At 44.3% G+C, this 27718-nt stretch overlaps 2 protein-coding genes across 2 annotated transcripts in view; both read right to left on the bottom strand.

The window, feature by feature from the left end:
- The window catches only part of LOC142202309 (alpha-N-acetylneuraminide alpha-2,8-sialyltransferase-like), a 287552-nt gene that overhangs the window by 215814 nt on the left and 44020 nt on the right, over positions 1–27718 (bottom strand). The window lies entirely within an intron of this gene.
- LOC142204640 (alpha-N-acetylneuraminide alpha-2,8-sialyltransferase-like) overlaps positions 7253–27718 on the bottom strand; it is a 45681-nt gene continuing 25215 nt past the window's right edge. The window contains exons 2-5 of the mRNA XM_075275947.1: positions 13803–13944; positions 13489–13598; positions 9623–9709; positions 7253–7722 (exon numbers count right to left, since the gene is read on the bottom strand). Coding sequence (XP_075132048.1) covers positions 7263–7722; positions 9623–9709; positions 13489–13598; positions 13803–13944 — 799 coding nt within the window. The 3' untranslated portion in view covers positions 7253–7262. The remainder of the gene's footprint in view (positions 7723–9622; positions 9710–13488; positions 13599–13802; positions 13945–27718) is intronic.

Genomic DNA, 27718 nt, shown 5'->3' with positions numbered 1-27718 from the left:
GTTCTGGTGACAGTAACCTATCTATCTGCAGGGCTGGGGTGATATGCTGGGTCTTGTGACAGTAACCTATCTATCTGCAGGGCTGGGGTGATATGCTGCTCCTGGTGACAGTAACCTATCTATCTGCAGGGCTGGGGTGATATACTGGTTCTGGTGACAGTAACCTATCTATCTGCTGGGCTGGGGCGATATGCTGGTTCTGGTGACAGTAACCTATCTATCTGCAGGGCTGGAGTGATATGCTGGTTCTGGTGACAGTAACCGATCTATCTGCAGGGCTGGGGTGATATGCTGGGTCTGGTGACAGTAACCGATCTATCTGCAGGGCTGGGGTGATATACTGGTTCTGGTGACAGTAACCTATGTATCTGCAGGGCTGGGGTGATATGCTGGGTCTGGTGACAGTAACCTATCTATCTGCAGGGCTGGGGTGATATGCTGGTTCTGGTGACACTAACCTATCAATCTGCAGGGCTGGGGTGATATGCTGGGTCTGGTGACAGTAACCTATCTATCTGCAGGGCTGGGGTGATATGCTGGTTCTGGTGACACTAACCTATCAATCTGCAGGGCTGGGGTGATATGCTGGGTCTGGTGACAGTAACCTATCTATCTGCAGGGCTGGGGTGATATGCTGGGTCTGGTGACAGTAACCTATCTATCTGCAGGGCTGGGGTGATATGCTGATTCTGGTGACACTAACCTATCTATCTGCAGGGCTGGGGTGATATGCTGATTCTGGTGACACTAACCTATCTATCTGCAGGGCTGGGGTGATATACTGGTTCTTGTGACACTAACCTATCTATCTGCAGGGCTGGGGTGATATGCTGGGTCTGGTGACAGTAACCTATTTATCTGCAGGGCTGGGATGATATGCTGGTTCTGGTGACAGTAACCTATCTATCTGCAGGGCTGGGGTGATATGCTGGGTCTGGTGACAGTAACCTATCTATCTGCAGGGCTGGGGTGATATGCTGGGGTCTGGTGACAGTAACCTATCTATCTGCAGGGCTGGGGTGATATACTGGTTCTGGTGACAGTAACCTATCTATCTGCAGGGCTGGGGTGATATGCTGGTTCTGGTGACACTAACCTATTTATCTACAGGGCTGGGATGATATGCTGGGTCTGGTGACAGTAACCTATCTATCTGCAGGGCTGGGGTGATATGCTGGTCTGGTGACAGTAACCTATCTATCTGCAGGGCTGGGGTGATATGCTGGGTCTGGTGACAGTAACCTATCTATCTGCAGGGCTGGGGTGATATGCTGGGTCTGGTGACAGTAACCTATCTATCTGCAGGACTAGGGTGATATACTGGTTCTGGTGACAGTAACCTATCTATCTGCAGGGCTGGGGTGATATGCTGGTTCTGGTGACAGTAACCTATCTATCTGCAGGGCTGGGGTGATATGCTGGTTCTGGTGACAGTAACCTATCTATCTGCAGGGCTGGGAGTGATATGCTGGTTCTGGTGACACTAACCTATCTATCTGCAGGGTTGGGGTGATATGCTGGTTCTGATGACACTAACCTATCTATCTGCAGGGCTGGGGTGATATGCTGGTTCTGGTAACACTAACCTATCTATCTGCAGGGTTGGGGTGATATGCTGGTTCTGGTGACACTAACCTATCTATCTGCAGGGCTGGGGTGATATGCTGGTTCTGGTGACACTAACCTATCTATCTGCAGGGCTGGGGTGATATGCTGGGTCTTGTGACAGTAACCTATCTATCTGCAGGGCTGGGGTGATATGCTGGGTCTGCTGACAGTAACCTATCTATCTGCAGGACTGGGGGGAAATGCTGGTTCTGGTGACACTAACCTATCTATCTGCAGGACTGGGGTGATATGCTGGTTCTGGTGACAGTAACCTATCTACATGCAGGGCTGGGGTGATATGCTGGTTCTGGTGACAGTAACCTATCTATCTGCAGGGCTGGGGGGATATGCTGGTTCTTTTGACAGTAACCTATCTATCTGCAGGGCTGGGGTGATATGCTGGTTCTGGTGACACTAACCTATCTATCTGCAGGGCTGGGGTGATATGCTGGTTCTGGTGACACTAACCTATCTATCTGCAGGGCTGCGGTGATATGCTGGTTCTGGTGACAGTAACCTATCTATCTGCAGGGCTGGGGTGATATGTTGGTTCTGGTGACAGTAACCTATCTATCTGCACGGCTGGGGTGATATGTTGTTTCTGGTGACAGTAACCTATCTACCTGCAGGGCTGGGGTGATATGCTGGTTCTGGTGACAGTAACCTATCTATCTGCAGGACTGCGGTGATATGCTGGTTCTGGTGACAGTAACCTATCTATCTGCAGGGCTGGGGTGATATGCTGGTTCTGGTGACAGTAACCTATCTATCTGCAGGGCTGGGGGGGATATGCTGGTTCTTTTGACAGTAACCTATCTATCTGCAGGGCTGGGGTGATATACTGGTTCTGGTGACAGTAACCTATCTATCTGCAGGGCTGGGATGATATACTGGTTCTGGTAGCAGTAACCTATCTATCTGCAGGGCTGGGGTGATATGCTGGTTCTGGTGACAGTAACCTATCTATCTGCAGGGTTGTGGTGATATGCTGGTTCTGGTGACAGTAACCTATCTATCTGCAGGGCTGGGACGATATACTGGTTCTGGTAACAGTAACCTATCTATCTGCAGGGCTGGGACGATATACTGGTTCTGGTAACAGTAACCTATCTATCTGCAGAGCTGGGGTGATATGCTGGTTCTGGTGACAGTAACCTATCTATCTGCAGGGCTGGGATGATATACTGGTTCTGGTAACAGTAACCTATCTATCTGCAGAGCTGGGGTGATATGCTGGTTCTGGTGACAGTAACCTATCTATCTGCAGGACTGGGGTGATATGCTGGTTCTGGTGACAGTAACCTATCTATCTGCAGAGCTGGGGTGATATGCTGGTCCTGGTGACAGTAACCTATCTATCTGCAGGACTGGGGTGATATGCTGGTTCTGGTGACAGTAACCTATCTATCTGCAGGACTGGGGTGATATGCTGGTTCTGGTGACAGTAACCTATCTATCTGCAGGGCTGGGGTGATATGCTGGTTCTGGTGACAGTAACCTATCTATCTGCAGGGCTGGGGTGATATGCTGGTTCTGGTGACAGTAACCTATCTATCTGCAGGACTGGGGTGATATGCTGGTTCTGGTGACAGTAACCTATCTATCTGCAGGGCTGGGGTGATATGCTGGTTCTGGTGACAGTAACCTATCTATCTGCAGGGCTGGGGTGATATGCTGGGTCTGATGACACTAACCTATCTATCTGCAGGACTGGGGTGATATGCTGGTTCTGGTGACAGTAACCTATCTATCTGCAGGACTGGGGTGATATGCTGGTTCTGGTGACAGTAACCTATCTATCTGCAGGGCTGGGGTGATATGCTGGTTCTGGTGACAGTAACCTATCTATCTGCAGGGCTGGGGTGATATGCTGGTTCTGGTGACACTAACCTATCTATCTGCAGGGCTGGGGTGATATGCTGGTTCTGATGACACTAACCTATCTATCTGCAGGGCTGGGGTGATATGCTGGTCCTGGTGACAGTAACCTATCTATCTGCAGGGCTGGGGTGATATGCTGGGTCTGCTGACAGTAACCTATCTATCTGCAGGGCTGGGGTGATATGCTGGTTCTGGTGACAGTAACCTATCTATCTGCAGGACTGGGGTGATATGCTGGTTCTGGTGACAGTAACCTATCTATCTGCAGGGTTGGGGTGATATGCTGGTTCTGGTGACAGTAACCTATCTATCTGCAGGACTGGGGTGATATGCTGGTTCTGGTGACAGTAACCTATCTATCTGCAGGGTTGGGGTGATATGCTGGTTCTGGTGACAGTAACCTATCTATCTGCAGGGCTGGGGTCATTTGCTGGTTCTGGTGACAGTAACCTATCTATCTGCAGGGCTGGGGTCATATGCTGGTTCTGGTGACAGTAACCTATCTATCTGCAGGGCTGGGGTGATATGCTGGTTCTGGTGACAGTAACCTATCTATCTGCAGGGCTGGGGGGATATGCTGGTTCTGGTGACAGTAACCTATCTATCTGCAGGGCTGGGGGGATATGCTGGTTCTGGCACAGGCAGTGTCACAGATAAAGTTAGGCAGTAAAGCTTACATTCTCCACTACTATGAAATAGAGAAGACACTTATGACTGATGACAGGACTGAGCCGGTTTGTGAACTGATTCTATTGGATATACAAGTTACATTGTAACAAGAAATGAAAGAAATTTTTTGAGAGAAGTCCTCAGTAGATGATACCTTTTTTAATGGCTAACTCAAAAAGTTTTTTGATGACATATCGAGCTTTCGGGACTACTATAAAGGTCCCTTCATCAGGATGGTATAACACAATGTCTGAAGGTAGGCATATAAATACAGAGAAATGGAAGGGACCTTTATAGTAGTCCCGAAAGCTCGATATGTCATCAAAAAACTTTTTGAGATAGCAATTAAAAAAGGTATCATCTACTGAGGACTTCTCTCAAAAAATTTCTTTCATTTCATATCCACTGGCTAACACGGTACAAGGATATATATTTTTTCTTTCATTGTAACAAGATGCAGACAGTGCGGTGCGATCCTGGCTCACAACTCGTAGCGATTCTGCCATCTAGTGATCAAATCCCAGCACTACAAGTACAAATGTAAAAATAAAATAAAAATGTATAAACGATATTGTTATTTATTCTGCTCGGTGAATGTCATAGAAAAAAAAAATGCCGTTGTTTTTATTTCTTCCACTTTCCCATATAGATATATTTATCCCTCAGATAATTGTCCGACTCCTTCACTGAATTTTTGCAAATAAATAATTTTGTACATCATAAAAAATATATAACAATTGGCACAGCCATCACCGCACGGACTGCAGAATAAAACCGACAAGTCATTGATGAAGCCCAAAGTACAGGGCAAATTTTAGAGCATTAAAAAAAGTGTAAAAAGTGAATTTTTCCCCAATTTGTTAAGAACCAGATTAAAGTTTAAACAAAAAGTAACCAATAAACTAAAGGTGTCCAAAAATGGTGCAATAAATAAGTGCAGCTCAGTGTGTAACACACAAGCCCCCGATATTACGGCTCATTCTGCATCCAAACACGTCTGGCTCTTAAATAGTTACAAAAGAAAACAATAAAAAAACATTACTCGCATTCTTAAAGGGGTTTATCGGAATTTGGAGAAACTCGGGATTCTGGGGTTCGTACAGAACAAAAAAAATAATACAAATCTCATCTATGGCTGCATTCACACTGAGTAACGCTGGCGTTTTTTGTGCTTATTTTTGCACATAACGCCACGTTAACGCCGCGTATACGCCACGTTTGCGCTGGTCAACGCGACCGCAAAATAGCGCAGCGCAAACGTGGCATATACGCGGCGTTAACGTGGCGTTAACGTGGCGCTATGTGCAAAATTAAGCACAAAAAACGCCAGCGTTACTCAGTGTGAATGCAGCCTATCCGTAGCACTGAGTGTTGTCAGGGGTCATGTGAGACTTTTTCTTCTATAGTGGTAACTCCAAGCGCGGGTGAGGAAGGCGACCAGGATCGACAACAAAGTGTTGGAGAGAGTTGGGTGAGTTTTTTTTGTTTTACACCCACCCTGGCGTCCCCTGAATTTTCCGTAAATCCTGAACCTACTTTAGGTATAAAACTAGTGTAAGTTATTGCTAGAGGAGCAATTCCCCAGTAGCTGTTGGTGAACCCTGGGGGGAGAGGCACAAAAAGACAGTGACCCCCTAAGCTGAACCCCTTCCCCCAATCCCTGCCTATTTGCCTGAACAGAGGACAACTTGGCGGCAAAACCCTTCCTAGATAGGTGATGATACAGAACGCAGAGAAGACCAACAACAACAACAAAGGGAGATCAGCTAGCTAAGGGATCGGTAACAGACAAGCAGCGCAGTACAGAATCGTAATCCAGGAGAGATGTGAAAGGTAAATCCAGAGGTCAATAATATCAGCAACAGTAACAGCCAGCGCACACAAGGCAATAGCAAGCACCAATGTGAGTGTGAGCCAAGAATGCCCCAGACCTGATAGGCAGATAGGCTGTCACTCACACAAATAAGGCTAACATTAGCTATAAGGGTAAGTTCACACAGGGTTTTTTGGTCTGGAACCTGAGGCAGAACCTGATATTGTGCTCCAGACTAGTCCACTATATTGTTATTCACCCATATAGAGCTCCCCTCTATTCTAGCACGTGCAGGATTATCTTAAATCCCCCCCCCCCATCCATGTGATATCCATAAGCCCCATATGCCACAAGAAAATACAGAGATATTCCAATGTCAATTTTTTTTATCACAAAATCCTACGTCTTTTTTTCCCAATTTTGAAATATTTTGTCATTTATTATCAGTCGGAATAAATACAAGTGATAAGACAATCCCTCGCGTACTAATCTTCTCCTCCATGAAGCCTTCATAGATACACAAACGTGTCTGAGATCTGGTCTCAACTTTGGAGAAAACTCTGAGAGAAAGGCTGAGATGCAATAAATAATAGAGGAATAAATACTAATGGTGGTGGCTGAGATGTGTCCACTGCGGTGAATAACACTGGACAACACTCATGTGATTGGTTGATGGCTTGAATTCTGGAATTTTTTTTACAATTTTCTGGCTCCTCCAGCCTCCAGTTTCCCAGACTAAAGAGTTTTGGAGGACCCGACATGGACAGTTTACTCTGTTTATGGACATCATGTCCTGGCTTATTGCCTTTGTTGCACTGTGGAAAAACTGATGGAATATCTTGAGATAAGAGCCAATTGTTGTTACAATATCGCAAATTTTGGTAATTTTTAATCTCATCCACACATTGTTGAAAATAAATGTTCCAGAATCGCTGAATTGTAATGAGATAACTTGGAATATCAGAAGGAAGCAAAGTTTGTGCTTGACTGATGCCAAAACATGGCTCACCCATATGTGGTGCTGAACTCTTTAATGGTACACCACAATTTTCCAGAATTGTCCTTCATGTTCCAGTTTATGTCCTTCACCTCACACAATTGAAGTTCTTCTTGCTCTGGACACAGTTTCTTATCTTCTTAAGTTCATTCTCTATAGTTTTGATTGCTTAGTCTTCAAGGTGTCTTCTCAAGCTAGAAGAAATCCACATTGCCAAAAAAAAGGTTCTTGTTCATAGCACATCAGGATATCATCTTCAACTTTGACCATGCTGGTACATGTAGTCAGCCAACCTTAGCATTGTCCTACTTTGAGCTCCAGAGCTCCTTCACTGTGCATCCGTAGATATTGATAAAACTCATCGGACATAGAGTGAAAACCAGGTTTAGGGGGTGCATCGTCATAGTAGTGGTTGAGGATCGGAGTTCCTTCAAGATCTTGAGAAAATGGCCAGAATCCGTAGAGTGTCACCTTCTCGCAAACCTCGAAGGCTGCACTGACCATCATTAGACCTGAGGACATACGCCTGAACTTCAGCCCAATTTTTTTCCAGTAGGCATCAAGTTTTTGGAGATACTGTGGATTGAAGAAGACCACCCTGCTCTTCATGTCAAAGTCTTCCAAGGTGTAGAGAGTGCGTAGAGAGACTTCTGTAGAAAATGAGAATGAGAAGGCCGGCAGGAGAACCATGGCGGAGCCATAAGACTTTACCATGTCAATGAATGGTTTCCTATAATCCATAAGGCTTTTATACCTATTCAAGGAGAGATCTTCATTAGAATTACATGAACATTATACATCATGAGTGATCACATCTACAGGACATAGTTATGGCAAAGGTCTATGCTTAAAATGGCCATCAAAATGCCTCAATGTCAACTCATGTGGAAATTTCTTTATTGTGACCTTCTCATTGACATAACTGGAGCTACCAGTTGGGCATCTGGTCTTGATTTTCTGGCATCCTCAACTTCTTCAACTCTCCCCTGTGACATCAGTGGCCCTAGGTCAAGGTTGAGGTTTGCAATTGGGCCTCAGTAGTCCTGTGAGGGACATTGACATGGTGACGTCAGTGTCAAGGTGTCATGACATCCATGGTCCCCACTTGACTACAGACTTTCAACTTGAAGACACCAGAAAAAAAGGTCTGAAATGAAACTTGATGGAGAACCTCAGCCGTGTTCGGGAAACATATCTCATGATGTTCACCCATCATTACTCAACATCTCAAGGCAAAGTGGCTTGTTGGTGTATATGGCCGCCCTGCCCCCCTATGAGTCCAATGGAACCTACAATGGTAATAGCAAAATTCTAAAACTATAAAACTGTATCCATGTCTTACAATGTATTTCTTTTTTTTTCATATGGTGGCTAATCTGCTGTGGAAATGGACCTCAAAAAGTTCAAAGATTTCTGTGAAGCCCCATCGGATGGAGTGAGGGAGCTCAGGAGAGGCAAGGGAAGGTGAATAAGACTGTTTCATATTTCTCTACACTTGGGCTTCTCCTGGATCTCAGAGTATAATAAACATGGACGGCAAACTCCAAAAATCTTGGGTTTTGCCTGAGAAGTTTTGAAAAATTCAAAATGAATCTGGCTCATTATAAACCGAACCACTCATCTCTTCCTAACAATAAGTGAGTACTTGAAGGGATATATCTCTGGTGTAGTAGAGCTCAGAGCACGGCCATCTGTTACATCTCGGGTGTAGCAGAGCTGTGCGCTCAACACTACTACATCAAAGATCGGACTGTGGACCAATCTTAGACTCCATCTCCTCCGGCACTCAGCTCTGCTACATCTCTGGTGTAGCAGAGCTCAGCGCACACTCAGCTCTGGTACATCTCAGGTGTAGCAGAGCTCAGTGCACACTTAGCTCTGCTACATCTCTGGTGTAGCAGATCTGTGCGCTCAACACTGCTACATCTGAGATCGGACTGTGGACCGATTTTAGACTCAACCTCCTCCGGCACTCAGCTCTATTACATCTCTGGTGTAGCAGAGCTCAGCACACGGCCAGCTCTGCTACACCTCTGCACTCAACATTGCTACATCTGAGATCGGACCACAATGCAGACTGCTGTGGACCGATCTTAGACTCCGCCTCCTCTGGCAGAACGAGCGTTGATTGGTCGAATGCTGTACTCTGTATGGCATTCGGCCAATCAACGCTGGTCAATGCATTCCTATGGGAAAAAGTCAACTCGCGCATATCGCAAGCTGACAGGGATCCCGACCAGATAGAGCCCCAAAGAGCTGGGTGAGTGACATTCCCCCCTATATAAAGGTAATCCCTAGCTAATCCTGCCTGTACATCTGTCCCTGTCTCACAGTCACATAGTTCACAGTCTCATATAAACCGGATATTAAATCCACCATTCGTATAAATTGGAGGTCACCTGATTTCGGCCGCCAATTACTTTTTCCGATTTTTTTTTTCGATGCCTACATTGTCGTAGTTCCTGTCCCACCTCCCTTGCACAGTTATTGGTGCCAGGGAAGGTGGGAGAGGGATACGAATTTTTAGTGCGTTTGCCGCCTGGTGTTCGAATGGAATAGAATACCTCGAACAGCCTGATATTGATATTCCATCGAACGCCATTCGCTCATCTGTAATGGAATGTCATTATTAATTGTGAGACTAAGGAACTTACTTATCAATTAAGATACTTGGGTTAGCAGTGACGAGATGGGTCTTAGTCCCGACATCCTCAGTCCAATTCAGTGGAGGAAGATTCATCCTAAAAAATAAATATGTAGCTGATCATTACTATGTGACACGGGGTCCTGAATGAGGGGGGCAAATGGTTGTCAGATCTTCAGGTTATGCGGTCATATTGATGGTCCTCCATATTGAGTTCAGTCAATAAACCTGAAGCAAAGTGATGGGAAACCAAAGGGCACAGGAGACATGTATGGTTTCATCTGCCTATGCTTATGGCAGGTTTTTGATATATCCTATGTGGAATGACTAGATTTCATATGAAACTCCAGCTGGTGGACATTCTACCGACATTTAGGTCAATGGATATACATGATGGTGAAATCCATAGGGTGAATGAATATGATGCTTCTTCCTCTTGGTGTCATCTCCAATTGACCTCCCATTTCTACAACTTACATCCTTTCCCCACGAGTATCCTTTAATGTCTTTCACACTACAAGAGGTCACAAAACAGAATAATTACTGACCATGGGACTTGGATGTGACTGTAAAGGGACAATTAGCTGTTCATGGTTACTCCTCACATCTACACTAAACACTGCCACCACAGCCATAGTATGGTGTAAGATTACAGGAGCCTACAGGGCCACCACTGCCACCACTGCCATACTATGGTGTAAGATTACAGGAGCCTACAGGGCTACCACTTCCACCACTTCCATAGTATGGTGTAAGATTACAGGAGCCTATAGGGCCACCACTGCCATACTATGGTGTAAGATTACAGGAGCCTATAGGGCCACCACAGCCATAGTATGGTGTAAGATTACAGGAGCCTATAGGGCCACCACTGCCACCACTGCCATACTATGGTGTAAGATTACAGGAGCCTATAGGGCCACCACTGCCACCACAGCCATAGTATGGTGTAAGATTACAGGAGCCTATAGGGCCACCACTTCCATAGTATGGTGTAAGATTACAGGAGCCTATAGGGCCACCACTGCCACCACAGCCAGAGTATGGTGTAAGATTACAGGAGCCTATAGGGCCACCACTGCCACCACTGCCATACTATGGTGTAAGATTACAGGAGCCTACAGGGCCACCACTTCCATACTATGGTGTAAGATTACAGGAGCCTATAGGGCCACCACTGCCACCACTGCCATAGTATGGTGTAAGATTACAGGAGCCTATAGGGCCACCACTGCCACCACTGCCATACTATGGTGTAAGATTACAGGAGCCTATAGGGCCACCACTGCCACCACAGCCATAGTATGGTGTAAGATTACAGGAGCCTATAGGGCCACCACTTCCATAGTATGGTGTAAGATTACAGGAGCCTATAGGGCCACCACTGCCACCACAGCCATAGTATGGTGTAAGATTACAGGAGCCTATAGGGCCACCACTTCCATAGTATGGTGTAAGATTACAGGAGCCTATAGGGACACCACTGCCACCACAGCCAGAGTATGGTGTAAGATTACAGGAGCCTATAGGGCCACCACTGCCACCACTGCCATACTATGGTGTAAGATTACAGGAACCTACAGGGCCACCACTTCCATACTATGGTGTAAGATTACAGGAGCCTATAGGGCCACCACTGCCACCACTGCCATACTATGGTGTAAGATTGCAGGAGCCTACAGGTCCACCACTTCCATTCTATGGTGTAAGATTACAGGAGCCTACAGGGCCACCACTGCCACCACTGCCATACTATGGTGTAAGATTACAGGAGCCTACAGGGCTACCACTTCCACCACTTCCATAGTATGGTGTAAGATTACAGGAGCCTATAGGGCCACCACTGCCACCACAGCCATAGTATGGTGTAAGATTACAGGAGCCTATAGGGCCACCACTTCCACCACTTCCATAGTATGGTGTAAGATTACAGGAGCCTACAGGGCCACCACTGCCACCACTGCCATACTATGGTGTAAGATTACAGGAGCCTACAGGGCCACCACTTCCATACTATGGTGTAAGATTACAGGAGTCTATAGGGCCACCACTGCCACCACTGCCATACTATGGTGTAAGATTACAGGAGCCTACAGGGCCACCACTTCCATACTATGGTGTAAGATTACAGGAGTCTATAGGGCCACCACTGCCACCACTTCCATACTATGGTGTAAGATTACAGGAGCCTATAGGGCCACCACTGCCATACTATGGTGTAAGATTACAGGAGCCTACAGGGCCACCACTTCCATACTATCGTGTAAGATTACAGGAGCCTATAGGGCCACCACTGCCACCACTGCCATACTATGGTGTAAGATTACAGGAGCCTATAGGGCCACCACAGCCATACTATGGTGTAAGATTACAGGAGCCTACAGGGCCACCACTTCCATACTATGGTGTAAGATTACAGGAGCCTATAGGGCCACCACTGCCATACTATGGTGTAAGATTACAGGAGCCTACAGGGCCACCACTTCCATACTATCGTGTAAGATTACAGGAGCCTACAGGGCCACCACTGCCACCACTGCCATACTATGGTGTAAGATTACAGGAGCCTATAGGGCCACCACTGCCACCACTGCCATACTATGGTGTAAGATTACAGGAGCCTATAGGGCCACCACTGCCACCACTGCCATACTATGGTGTAAGATTACAGGAGCCTATAGGGCCACCACTGCCACCACAGCCATAGTATGGTGTAAGATTACAGGAGCCTATAGGGCCACCACTTCCATAGTATGGTGTAAGATTACAGGAGCCTATAGGGCCACCACTGCCACCACAGCCATAGTATGGTGTAAGATTACAGGAGCCTATAGGGCCACCACTTCCATAGTATGGTGTAAGATTACAGGAGCCTATAGGGACACCACTGCCACCACAGCCAGAGTATGGTGTAAGATTACAGGAGCCTATAGGGCCACCACTGCCACCACTGCCATACTATGTGTAAGATTACAGGAGCCTACAGGGCCACCACTTCCATACTATGGTGTAAGATTACAGGAGCCTATAGGGCCACCACTGCCACCACAGCCATACTATGGTGTAAGATTACAGGAGCCTACAGGGCCACCACTTCCATACTATGGTGTAAGATTACAGGAGCCTACAGGGCCACCACTGCCACCACAGCCATAGTATGGTGTAAGATTACAGGAGCCTATAGGGCCACCACTTCCATACTATGGTGTAAGATTACAGGAGCCTATAGGGCCACCACTGCCACCACAGCCATACTATGGTGTAAGATTACAGGAGCCTACAGGGCCACCACTTCCATACTATGGTGTAAGATTACAGGAGCCTATAGGGCCACCACTGCCACCACAGCCATACTATGGTGTAAGATTACAGGAGCCTACAATGGCCTCATCTTGGAAACTCACAAGCACAGACATGTTGACATATCTAAAATACTGACCTTCATCTATTTACCACAGCTAAGTGACACTTTATTTCCTTGAGGTTAGCGGTAGGTTTTAGAGCAGCAAGGACAAACTTATTAATTTCTTATATTGAATACAGAAGAGTACAATCCTTAAACGGTTACACAAATGATGAAATAACATTGAAATACACAAGGAAAACTGTGAAAGAAATAAAAAGGAATACAATAAAGAATATCAGATTAGTGAGAGACGCAACTGTGGAGAAACTACAAGAAGATGAACAGAACTCCGATTATGGTGGCACTTCCATGTGTCAAAATTAGACCCCTATAGATACTCATAAAAGGGAGAGATATTTGCCCCTATCTCCTGGACCTTAGGCCTTGCATGCCTGGCCAATATGAAGAATAAGAAACTATGGATGGCCGGAGACTCTTCAGATCGATGGTTTGGGCCATTCCATTCTCACCTGAACACAAAGTCTGCCTTGTCAATGTCCTCACCACATGAGCTGTTCCTCAAGATGCCGCCATTGCCGACCACCGCGCAATGTCTGATGGGCTCAGTGAAGGGAGACGTCTGTGAGAAGAGAGTAGTAATAAATACTGTATATAAATTACTTATAATCATCCCAAAAAGGTGCAAAAACACAAAGTAACCAAAACCTCCATCAGTCCTGCCTTGTGTCATGATGTATTCAGATGTTGCCTCTACCTCCCCTCCCCCCCTCTGGTGAAACGCATTGCATGGCTCCCCAATTTGGTCAATGGCTAAACCAGTTACCTTTGGAAACAGAACATGGAGACTCTCTGTGACATTCCTTGTTCTTCTCTCTGCATCGTACTTAATGACGTGTCCGACCGGACTGTTCTCCTGAGTCAGCAGCAGAGTATGAGAGGCATTACAGCACTGTATGAACTGTGACCTGTGATAAGAATATAGAGAAGAGGAAAATGAGGAGAAGACTGGAAGATGGAGGAGGAAAGAAAAGGCAAGAAAGCTGAGGTTTCTTACTAATTCTCTGGAAAGTCTGTAGAATTTGTCCTGTATATTGAGGTCCCCGTAGTCTGCAGAGTATAATATGGGGGTGTGAGTCCTCTCCACTAGTCCTCTGCCTCTTCTGACCTCCCCGTTGATGTCATGATGGGGATTGAGAAGATCTGTGGCTGGTTCTTATTGGTCACCACATGTAGAAGACCATTACAAGACTATGTCTGGAGACTTCCCGTACTGAAGGTCTGGTCCATGTTATAGATGACCCAAGTCCTGCCATCACACATTACATTACTGGCCCATGGTCCTTTGTGTCATAGATATCTGTTCTTCGTGCCCTCAGATCTTGGTTTACAGCTCCACATAGACATCATCGTAGGTAAACACCATCATAGTTGTAATTCATGGACTTTACTGATAAGATTGTTACTTTAACTTGAGCAGCTTGTGAGGAACCAGAAAGAGAACGTCACGTCAGGGTCAGGTCCCATCGGATCCCATACTGAGGAGGTTGATGATATTATTGACCTTCAAGGTTAATATTCCCAATGAGTGATGGGTAATGGACGTCTTAGTAAATTCATCATCTCCTCCACGCCAGATAACTAGTGTACAGGGATGATATTGGGGCCTTTCTTATGCTGAATTAGAGCCTTTAGCCCTGATCCGCACCTCGTCCCCCACATTGGCCAAACATGGGTGCTACAGGATGAGAATCCAGGCAGGCAGACTTTTGACAGATTTTGTATAACTTACGCCAATTTTCTCAGCAGTCATCCCTTTGATGACAATCGGACTGGGCAAACCAGAATACCAGAGGAGGGTCCAGGCCCTAACACCTGTTCAGCAGAAAACAACTCAATTTGGAGACAATTAGGGTTATCTCCTAGGGGTTGATCGATAGTGGGCTACTGATAAAGGATCAAAGGATCTCGAACTCAGTCTCCACTCCTTGGCCAACAGGAATCATATTGGCCTACTCGAAACCTCTTCTTGGCTGTCACTGACTATGTCATCTGTCCTGCTGTATCTGGATCCACTTCTCCAGGCAAATCACTGCTACCCATATCATGGGCCTAGCTATAGGGGGTGCAGAGACAGAAGTCACTACTTGGCTACCTCTACTCTAAACATTGAAGGAAGGAACTCCATAAAAGATTTGAGACCAGGGGTCATGCTCTTCAAGTTTTTCCACTGGCCTCTCCTTGGGAACTTGCACTAGGCCAATAACTTACTACTCCATGGCCAACACTCCAATAACCTGCACACCTCAGGTCTAGATTTCACAGGCACCAGTGCTAGAAAGATGGTCTAAATCCACAAAATCCACGTTCTATAGTAAATCCCACATGACCACTGAGACCCAATCACAGGTCTCATCAGTAACTCAAGGTGGACAACGTCATCCAGAGGTGAGAAAAAGACACCAGGGGAACCACTGAAGGCTACCCAGTAGATGGGGCAAGAGGAGTATCAGCGTTTATTATGTTTCTATACCTCGCTGGACCTCTACTTACTATACTCAGGGGTCCGAAAAGATTCCACAGTATTATAGTGTTCAGAAGGTGACAAACCCTAAAAGTCATTTCAGGAATTCAGGTAGAAGCTGGTTTGATGCAAACTGGATTCCCAATCTCGAGTCACGACTATATATCATTATGCACATGGCTAAGAGTATGTCCACCTCCTATATATTCACCTGCGTCATTGTCTACACTACAGATATTTCTTGTATTCTCTACAAACTACAGATGTGACCTATGAAGCCAATAAAGTTATACGACTGACAGCGTGAAAAGATTCTGAGGATGAGAATGTGGATGTACTATAATACTGCTCCTCTTTACAATATTATAACTACTATAATACTGCCCCCTATGTACAAGAATATAACTACTATAATACTACACCCTATGTACAAGAATATAACTACTATAATACTACTCCTATATACAAGAATATAACTACTATAATACTACCTACTATGTACAAGAATATAACTACTATAATACTACTCCTATGTACAAGAATATAACTACTATAATACTACTCCTATGTACAAGAATATAACTACTATAATACTACCTCCTATGTACAAGAATATAACTACTATAATACTACCTCCTATGTACAAGAATATAACTACTATAATACTACCTCCTATATACAAGAATATAACTACTATAATACTGCTCCTATGTACAAGAATATAACTACTATAATACTACTCCTATGTACAAGAATATAACTACTATAATAATGCTCCTATGTACAAGAATATAACTACTATAATACTACTCCTATGTACAAGAATATAACTACTATAATACTACTCCTATGTACAAGAATATAACTACTATAATAATGCTCTGATGTACAAGAATATAACTACTATAATACTACTCCTATGTACAAGAATATATCTACTATAATACTATACTACTCCTATGTACAAGAATATAACTACTATAATACTACCTCCTATGTACAAGAATATAACTACTATAATACTACCTCCTATGTACAAGAATATAACTACTATAATACTATACTACTCCTATGTACAAGAATATAACTACTATAATACTACCTCCTATGTACAAGAATATAACTACTATAATACTGCTCCTATGTACAAGAATATAACTGCTATAATACTGCTCCTATGTACAAGAATATAACTACTATAATACTACCTCCTATGTACAAGAATATAACTACTATAATACTACTCCTATGTACAAGAATATAACTACTATAATACTACTCCTATGTAAAAGAATATAACTACTATAATACTACTCCTATGTACAAGAATATAACTACTATAATACTACCTCCTATGTACAAGAATATAACTACTATAATACTACTCCTATGTAAAAGAATATAACTACTATAATACTACCTCCTATGTACAAGAATATAACTACTATAATACTGCTCCTATGTACAAGAATATAACTACTATAATACTACTCCTATGTACAAGAATATAACTACTATAATACTACTCCTATGTACAAGAATATAACTACTATAATACTACTCCTATGTAAAAGAATATAACTACTATAATACTACTCCTATGTACAAGAATATAACTACTATAATACTGCTCCTATGTATAAGAATATAACTACTATAATTCTGCTCCTATGTACAAGAATATAACTACTATAATACTACCTCCTATGTACAAGAATATAACTACTATAATACTACCTCCTATGTACAAGAATATAACTACTATAATACTACTCCTATGTACAAGAATATAACTACTATAATACTGCTCCTATGTACAAGAATATAACTACTATAATACTGCTCCTATGTACAAGAATATAACTACTATAATACTACTCTATGTACAAGAATATAACTACTATAATACTGCTCCTATGTACAAGAATATAACTACTATAATACTACTCCTATGTACAAGAATATAACTACTATAATACTACCTCCTATGTACAAGAATATAACTACTATAATACTGCTCCTATGTACAAGAATATAACTACTATAATACTACTCCTATGTACAAGAATATAACTACTATAATACTACCTCCTATATACAAGAATATAACTACTATAATACTACCTCCTATGTACAAGAATATAACTATTATAATACTACCTCCTATGTACAAGAATATAACTACTGTAATACTACCTCCTATGTACAAGAATATAACTACTATAGTACTACCCCTATGTACAAGAATATAACTACTATAATACTGCCTCCTATGTACAAGAATATAACTACTATAATACTGCTCCTATGTACAAGAATATAACTACTATAATACTGCTCCTATGTACAAGAATATAACTACTATAATACTACTCCTATGTACAAGAATATAACTACTATAATACTGCTCCTATGTACAAGAATATAACTACTATAATACTACTCCTATGTACAAGACTATAACTACTATAATACTACTCCTATGTACAAGAATATAACTACTATAATACTACTCCTATGTACAAGAATATAACTACTATAATACTACCTCCTATGTACAAGAATATAACTACTATAATACTACCTCCTATGTACAAGAATATAACTACTATAATACTATACTACTCCTATGTACAAGAATATAACTACTATAATACTACCTCCTATGTACAAGAATATAACTACTATAATACTGCTCCTATGTACAAGAATATAACTGCTATAATACTGCTCCTATGTACAAGAATATAACTACTATAATACTACCTCCTATGCACAAGAATATAACTACTATAATACTACTCCTATGTACAAGAATATAACTACTATAATACTACTCCTATGTACAAGAATATAACTACTATAATACTACTCCTATGTACAAGAATATAACTACAATAATACTACCTCCTATGTACAAGAATATAACTACTATAATACTACTCCTATGTACAAGAATATAACTACTATAATACTGCTCCTATGTACAAGAATATAACTACTATAATACTGCTCCTATGTACAAGAATATAACTACTATAATACTACTCTATGTACAAGAATATAACTACTATAATACTGCTCCTATGTACAAGAATATAACTACTATAATACTACTCCTATGTACAAGAATATAACTACTATAATACTACTCCTATGTACAAGAATATAACTACTATAATACTACCTCCTATGTACAAGAATATAACTACTATAATACTGCTCCTATGTACAAGAATATAACTACTATAATACTACTCCTATGTACAAGAATATAACTACTATAATACTACCTCCTATGTACAAGAATATAACTACTATAATACTACCTCCTATATACAAGAATATAACTACTATAATACTACTCCTATGTACAAGAATATAACTACTATAATACTACCTCCTATGTACAAGAATATAACTACTGTAATACTACCTCCTATGTACAAGAATATAACTACTATAATACTGCTCCTATGTACAAGAATATAACTACTATAATACTGCCCCCTATGTACAAGAATATAACTACTATAATACTACTCCTATGTACAAGAATATAACTACTATAATACTACTCCTATGTACAAGAATATAACTACTATAATAATGCTCCTATGTACAAGAATATAACTACTATAATACTACTCCTATGTACAAGAATATAACTACTATAATACTACTCCTATGTACAAGAATATAACTACTATAATACTACTCCTATGTACAAGAATATAACTACTATAATACTACTCCTATGTACAAGAATATATCTACTATAATACTATACTACTCCTATGTACAAGAATATAACTACTATAATACTACCTCCTATGTACAAGAATATAACTACTATAATACTACTCTATGTACAAGAATATAACCACTATAATAGTACTCCTATGTACAAGAATATAACTACTATAATACTACTCCTATGTACAAGAATATAACTACAATAATACTACCTCCTATGTACAAGAATATAACTACTATAATACTACTCCTATGTACAAGAATATAACTACTATAATACTGCTCCTATGTACAAGAATATAACTACTATAATACTGCTCCTATGTACAAGAATATAACTACTATAATACTACTCTATGTACAAGAATATAACTACTATAATACTGCTCCTATGTACAAGAATATAACTACTATAATACTACTCCTATGTACAAGAATATAACTACTATAATACTACTCCTATGTACAAGAATATAACTACTATAATACTACCTCCTATGTACAAGAATATAACTACTATAATACTGCTCCTATGTACAAGAATATAACTACTATAATACTACTCCTATGTACAAGAATATAACTACTATAATACTACCTCCTATGTACAAGAATATAACTACTATAATACTACCTCCTATATACAAGAATATAACTACTATAATACTACTCCTATGTACAAGAATATAACTACTATAATACTACCTCCTATGTACAAGAATATAACTACTGTAATACTACCTCCTATGTACAAGAATATAACTACTATAATACTGCTCCTATGTACAAGAATATAACTACTATAATACTGCCCCCTATGTACAAGAATATAACTACTATAATACTACTCCTATGTACAAGAATATAACTACTATAATACTACTCCTATGTACAAGAATATAACTACTATAATAATGCTCCTATGTACAAGAATATAACTACTATAATACTACTCCTATGTACAAGAATATAACTACTATAATACTACTCCTATGTACAAGAATATAACTACTATAATACTACTCCTATGTACAAGAATATAACTACTATAATACTACTCCTATGTACAAGAATATATCTACTATAATACTATACTACTCCTATGTACAAGAATATAACTACTATAATACTATACTACTCCTATGTACAAGAATTAGAGATGAGCGAACAGTGTTCTATCGAACTCATGTTCGATCGGATATTAGGCTGTTCGGCATGTTCGAATCGAATCGAACACCGCGTGGTAAAGTGCGCCATTACTCGATTCCCCTCCCACCTTCCCTGGCGCCTTTTTTGCTCCAATAACAGCGTAGGGTAGGTGGGACAGGAACTACGACACCGGTGACGTTGAAAAAAGTAGGCAAAACCCATTGGCTGCCGAAAACATGTGACCTCTAATTTAAAAGAACAGCGCCGCCCAGGTTCGCGTCATTCTGAGCTTGCAATTCACCGAGGACGGAGGTTTCCGTCCAGCTAGCTAGGGCTTAGATTCTGGGTAGGCAGGGACAGGCTAGGATAGGAAGGAGAAGACAACCAACAGCTCTTGTAAGAGCTAAATTCCAGGGAGAAGCTTGTCAGTGTAACGTGGCACTGACGGGCTCAATCGCCGCAACCCAGCTTTCCCAGGATCCTGAATGGAATACACTGTCAGTGTATTCCCGTATACCCGATATATACCCCGATACCCGTTCCAACGGTGTGCCCCCCCACCTTCACCCCAGAAATACCCTGCAAGTCCCCTAGCAATAGAATTGGGGCTATATACACCCACAATTTTTACTACTGGTATACAGTGCCATTGTCTGACTGGGAATTCAAAGAATATATTGGGAATACAAATACCCTCATTTCTTGCTACTGCCATATAGTGCCAGTGTCTGACTGGTAATTCAAAGAATATATTGGGGTTACGTGCACCCACAATTTTTACTACTGGTATACAGTGCCATTGTCTGACTGGGAATTCAAAGAGTATATTGGGAATACAAATACCCTCATTTCTTGCTACTGCCATATAGTGCCAGTGTCTGACTGGTAATTCAAAGAATATATTGGGGTTACGTGCACCCACAATTTTTACTACTGGTATACAGTGCCATTGTCTGACTGGGAATTCAAAGAATATATTGGGGTTACGTGCACCCACAATTTTTACTACTGGTATACAGTGCCATTGTCTGACTGGGAATTCAAAGAGTATATTGGGAATGCAAATACCCTCATTTCTTGCTACTGCCATATAGTGCCAGTGTCTGACTGGTAATTCAAAGAATATATTGGGGTTACGTGCACCCACAATTTTTACTACTGGTATACAGTGCCATTGTCTGACTGGGAATTCAAAGAATATATTGGGGTTACGTGCACCCACAATTTTTACTACTGGTATACAGTGCCAATTTCTAACTAGGAATTCAAAATGCGCAAGGCTCCCGGAAAGGGACGTGGACGAGGCCGTGGGCGAGGTCGGGGGAATGGTTCTGGGGAGCAAGGTAGCAGTGAAGCCACAGGGCGTCCCGTGCCTACTCCTGTGGGGCAGCAAGCATTGCGCCACTCCACAGTGCCAGGGTTGCTTGCCACATTAACTAATCTGCAGGGTACAAACCTTAGTAGGCCCGAGAACCAGGAACAGGTCTTGCAATGGCTGTCAGAGAACGCTTACAGCACATTGTCCAGCAGCCAGTCAGACTCTGCCTCCTCTCCTCCTATTACCCAACAGTCTTGTCTTCCTTCCTCCCAAAATTCCGAAGCTTTACAGAACAATAACCCAAACTGTCCCTGCTCCCCAGAGCTGTTCTCCGCTCCTTTCATTGTCCCTCAACCTGCCTCTCCACGTCACGTTTCCACGAACCTAACAGAGGAGCATCTGTGTCCAGATGCTCAAACACTAGAGTCTCCTCCATCTCCGTTCGATTTGGTGGTGGATGACCAGCAACCCACCCTCATCGACGATGATGTGACGCAGTTGCCGTCAGGGCATCCAGTTGACCGGCGCATTGTGCAGGAGGAGGAGATGAGACAGGAGTTGGAAGAGGAAGTGGTGGATGATGAGGACACTGACCCGACCTGGACAGGGGGGATGTCAAGCGGGGAAAGTAGTGTGGATGTTGAGGCAGGTGCAGCACCAAAAAGGGTAGCTAGAGGCAGAGGCAGAGGTCAGCAGCTTAGGCGAAGCCAGGCCACACCCGGAATCTCCCAAGATGTTCCAGTTCGTACCCAGCCCCGAAAAACTCCCACCTCGAGGGCACGTTTCTCGAAGGTGTGGAGTTTTTTCAAGGAATGCGCCGAGGACAGATATAGTGTTTAGAGATGAGCGAACAGTGTTCTATCGAACTCATGTTCGATCGGATATTAGGCTGTTCGGCATGTTCGAATCGAATCGAACACCGCGTGGTAAAGTGCGCCATTACTCGATTCCCCTCCCACCTTCCCTGGCGCCTTTTTTGCTCCAATAACAGCGCAGGGTAGGTGGGACAGGAACTACGACACCGGTGACGTTGAGAAAAGTAGGCAAAACCCATTGGCTGCCGAATACATGTGACCTCTAATTTAAAAGAACAGCGCCGCCCAGGTTCGCGTCATTCTGAGCTTGCAATTCACCGAGGACGGAGGTTTCCGTCCAGCTAGCTAGGGCTTAGATTCTGGGTAGGCAGGGACAGGCTAGGATAGGAAGGAGAAGACAACCAACAGCTCTTGTAAGAGCTAAATTCCAGGGAGAAGCTTGTCAGTGTAACGTGGCACTGACGGGCTCAATCGCCGCAACCCAGCTTTCCCAGGATCCTGAATGGAATACACTGTCAGTGTATTCCCGTATACCCGATATATACCCCGATACCCGTTCCAACGGTGTGCCCCCCCACCTTCACCCCAGAAATACCCTGCAAGTCCCCTAGCAATAGAATTGGGGCTATATACACCCACAATTTTTACTACTGGTATACAGTGCCATTGTCTGACTGGGAATTCAAAGAGTATATTGGGAATACAAATACCCTCATTTCTTGCTACTGCCATATAGTGCCAGTTTCTGACTGGGAATTCAAAGAATATATTGGGGTTACGTGCACCCACAATTTTTACTACTGGTATACAGTGCCATTGTCTGACTGGGAATTCAAAGAATATATTGGGGTTATAAATACCCTCATTTCTTGCTACTGCCATATAGTGCCAGTTTCTGACTGGTAATTCAAAGAATATATTGGGGTTACGTGCACCCACAATTTTTACTACTGGTATACAGTGCCATTGTCTGACTGGGAATTCAAAGAGTATATTGGGAATACAAATACCCTCATTTCTTGCTACTGCCATATAGTGCCAGTTTCTGACTGGGAATTCAAAGAATATATTGGGGTTATAAATACCCTCATTTCTTGCTACTGCCATATAGTGCCAGTTTCTGACTGGTAATTCAAAGAATATATTGGGGTTACGTGCACCCACAATTTTTACTACTGGTATACAGTGCCATTGTCTGACTGGGAATTCAAAGAGTATATTGGGAATACAAATACCCTCATTTCTTGCTACTGCCATATAGTGCCAGTGTCTGACTGGGAATTCAAAGAATATATTGGGGTTACGTGCACCCACAATTTTTACTACTGGTATACAGTGCCAATTTCTAACTAGGAATTCAAAATGCGCAAGGCTCCCGGAAAGGGACGTGGACGAGGCCGTGGGCGAGGTCGGGGGAATGGTTCTGGGGAGCAAGGTAGCAGTGAAGCCACAGGGCGTCCCGTGCCTACTCCTGTGGGGCAGCAAGCATTGCGCCACTCCACAGTGCCAGGGTTGCTTGCCACATTAACTAAACTGCAGGGTACAAACCTTAGTAGGCCCGAGAACCAGGAACAGGTCTTGCAATGGCTGTCAGAGAACGCTTACAGCACATTGTCCAGCAGCCAGTCAGACTCTGCCTCCTCTCCTCCTATTACCCAACAGTCTTGTCTTCCTTCCTCCCAAAATTCCGAAGCTTTACAGAACAATAACCCAAACTGTCCCTGCTCCCCAGAGCTGTTCTCCGCTCCTTTCATTGTCCCTCAACCTGCCTCTCCACGTCACGATTCCACGAACCTAACAGAGGAGCATCTGTGTCCAGATGCTTAAACACTAGAGTCTCCTCCATCTCCGTTCGATTTGGTGGTGGATGACCAGCAACCCACCCTCATCGACGATGATGTGACGCAGTTGCCGTCAGGGCATCCAGTTGACCGGCGCATTGTGCGGGAGGAGGAGATGAGACAGGAGTTGGAAGAGGAAGTGGTGGATGATGAGGACACTGACCCGACCTGGACAGGGGGGATGTCAAGCGGGGAAAGTAGTGTGGATGTTGAGGCAGGTGCAGCACCAAAAAGGGTAGCTAGAGGCAGAGGCAGAGGTCAGCAGCTTAGGCGAAGCCAGGCCACACCCGGAATCTCCCAAGATGTTCCAGTTCGTACCCAGCCCCGAAAAACTCCCACCTCGAGGGCACGTTTCTCGAAGGTGTGGAGTTTTTTCAAGGAATGCGCCGAGGACAGATATAGTGTTGTCTGCACAATTTGCCTCTCGAAATTGATTAGGGGCTCTGAGAAGAGCAACCTGTCCACCACTTCAATGCGCCGTCATTTGGAATCCAAGCACTGGAATCAGTGGCAGGCAGCAACGGCAGGACAAAGGCCGCCTGCCGTTCACGCCACTGCCACTGCCTCTGCCACTGCCTCTGCCTCTGCCACTGCCACTGCTGACTGTGCTGGCGATGCACTCCAGAGGACGAGCCAGGACACCACTTCATCTGCCTCCGCCACTTTGTTGACTTCTACCTCATCCTCCCCTGGTCCTGTCTTATCTCCTTCTCCTGCACCATCAAAGGCACCATCAGGCGTTTCTTTACAACAACCCACCATCTCTCAGACATTGGAGCGGCGGCAGAAATACACTGCTAACCACCCACACGCGCAAGCCTTGAACGCCAACATCGCTAAACTGCTGGCCCAGGAGATGTTGGCGTTCCGGCTTGTTGAAACTCCCGCCTTCCTGGACCTGATGGCAACTGCGGCACCTCGCTATGCCGTCCCTAGCCGTCACTACTTCTCCCGGTGTGCCGTCCCCGCCTTGCACCAGCACGTGTCACTCAACATCAGGCGGGCCCTTAGTTCCGCGCTTTGCACAAAGGTCCACTTGACCACCGACGCGTGGACAAGTGCATGCGGACAGGGACGCTACATTTCACTGACGGCACACTGGGTGAATGTAGTTGAGGCTGGGACTGCTTCCCAAACTGGCCCGGTGTACCTCGTCTCCCCGCCTAACATTCCTGGCAGGGACACGAGAAGAACACCCCCCTCCTCCTCCTCCTCTACCGCCTCCTCCTCCGCCACCGCCTCCTCCTCCGCTGTTAGATTGACCCCAGCTACGAGTTGGAAACGTTGCAGCACTGGCGTTGGTAGACGTCAGCAGGCTGTGCTGAAGCTGATCAGCTTGGGGGACAGACAGCACACTGCCTCCGAGGTGAGGGATGCCCTCCTCGATGAGACGGCAATATGGTTTGAGCCGCTGCACCTGGGCCCAGGCATGGTCGTTTGTGATAACGGCCGGAACCTGGTAGCAGCTCTGGAGCTTGCCGGACTCCAACATGTTCCATGCCTGGCCCACGTCTTCAACCTAGTGGTGCAACGTTTCCTAAAGAGCTACCCCAATGTTCCAGAGCTACTGGTGAAAGTGCGGCGCATGTGCGCCCACTTTCGCAAGTCGACAGTAGCCGCTGCTAGCTTAAAATCTCTCCAGCAACGCCTGCATGTGCCACAACACCGGCTTTTGTGCGACGTCCCCACACGCTGGAACTCAACGTTTCAGATGTTGAATAGAGTGGTTGAGCAGCAGAGACCTTTGATGGAATACCAGCTACAAAACCCTAGGGTGCCACAAAGTCAGCTGCCTCAGTTTCACATCCATGAGTGGCCATGGATGAGAGACCTTTGTGACATCCTATGGGTCTTTGAGGAGTCCACAAGGAGGGTGAGCTCTGAGGATGCGATGGTGAGCCTTACAATCCCGCTCTTGTGTGTTCTGAGAGAATCCCTGATTGACATCAGGGATAACTCAGATCACACAGAGGAGTTAGGGATAGCATCCGATCCGTCACAGCTGGAGAGTAGGTCCACACATCTGTCCGCTTCACTGCGTTTAATGGAGGAGGAGGAGGAGGAGGAGGAGGAGGAGGAAGAAGAGTTGTCCGATGATGTGATGGTGATACAGGAGGCTTCCGGGCAACTTCGAATCGTCCCATTGTTGCAGCGCGGATGGGTAGACATGGAGGATGAGGAGGAAATGGAGATTGAACTTTCCGGTGGGGCCAGAGGAGTCATGCCAACTAACACTGTGGCAGACATGGCTGAGTTCATGTTGGGGTGCTTTACAACCGACAAGCGTATTGTCAAAATCATGGAGGACAACCAGTACTGGATCTTTGCTATCCTTGACCCCCGGTATAAAAACAACATCTCGTCTTTTATTCCGGTAGAGGGGAGGGCCAATCGCATCAATGCTTGCCACAGGCAATTGGTGCAGAATATGATGGAGATGTTTCCAGCATGTGACGTTGGCGGCAGGGAGGGCAGTTCCTCCAGTAGGCAACCAAGTTCTCACCGGTCCACACAAACGAGGGGCACACTGTCTAAGGTCTGGGACACCTTGATGGCACCCCCTCGCCAAAGTGCCGCCACGGAGGGTCCTAGTGTCACCAGGCGTGAGAAGTATAGGCGCATGTTGCGGGAATACCTTTCCGACCACAGCCCTGTCCTCTCCGACCCCTCTGCGCCCTACACGTATTGGGTGTCGAAGTTGGACCTGTGGCTTGAACTTGCCCTATATGCCTTGGAGGTGCTGTCCTGTCCTGCCGCCAGCGTCCTATCTGAGAGGGTGTTCAGTGCAGCCGGTGGCATCATCACTGACAAGCGCACCCGTCTGTCAGCTGAGAGTGCCGACCGGCTCACTTTGATAAAAATGAACCACCACTGGGTAGAGCCGTCATTTTTGTGCCCACCTGTGTAAAGCACCCCAACATGAAACTCCATGTCTGTACTCAACCTCTCCAATTCCTCCGCATCCTCATACTCATCCACCATAAGCGTTGCACAATTCTGCTAATACTAGGCTCCCTCCACCCTGATTTCCCCCAACTCTGCTGGTTAGAGGCTCCCTCCACCCTGATTTCCACCAACTCTGCTGGTTAGAGGCTCCCTCCACAATGAATTTGCCCAAACTGGGCTGTTTAGAGGCTCCCTCCACCATGAATTGGTCCAAACTGGGTTTTTTAGAGGCTCCCTCCACCATTAATTGGTCCAAACTGGGCTGGTTAGAGGCTCCCTCCACCATGAATTGGTCCAAACTGGGCTGGTTAGAGGCTCCCTCCACCATGAATTTGCCCAAACTGGGCTGTTTAGAGGCTCCCTCCACCATGAATTTGCCCAAACTGGGCTGTT

Source organism: Leptodactylus fuscus, chromosome 5 (assembly GCF_031893055.1).
Source record: "Leptodactylus fuscus isolate aLepFus1 chromosome 5, aLepFus1.hap2, whole genome shotgun sequence".
Classification (NCBI taxonomy): Eukaryota; Metazoa; Chordata; class Amphibia; order Anura; family Leptodactylidae; genus Leptodactylus; species Leptodactylus fuscus.
Note: the sequence above shows the minus strand (reverse complement) of the source record. Positions and strands in the feature narration are given on the sequence as shown.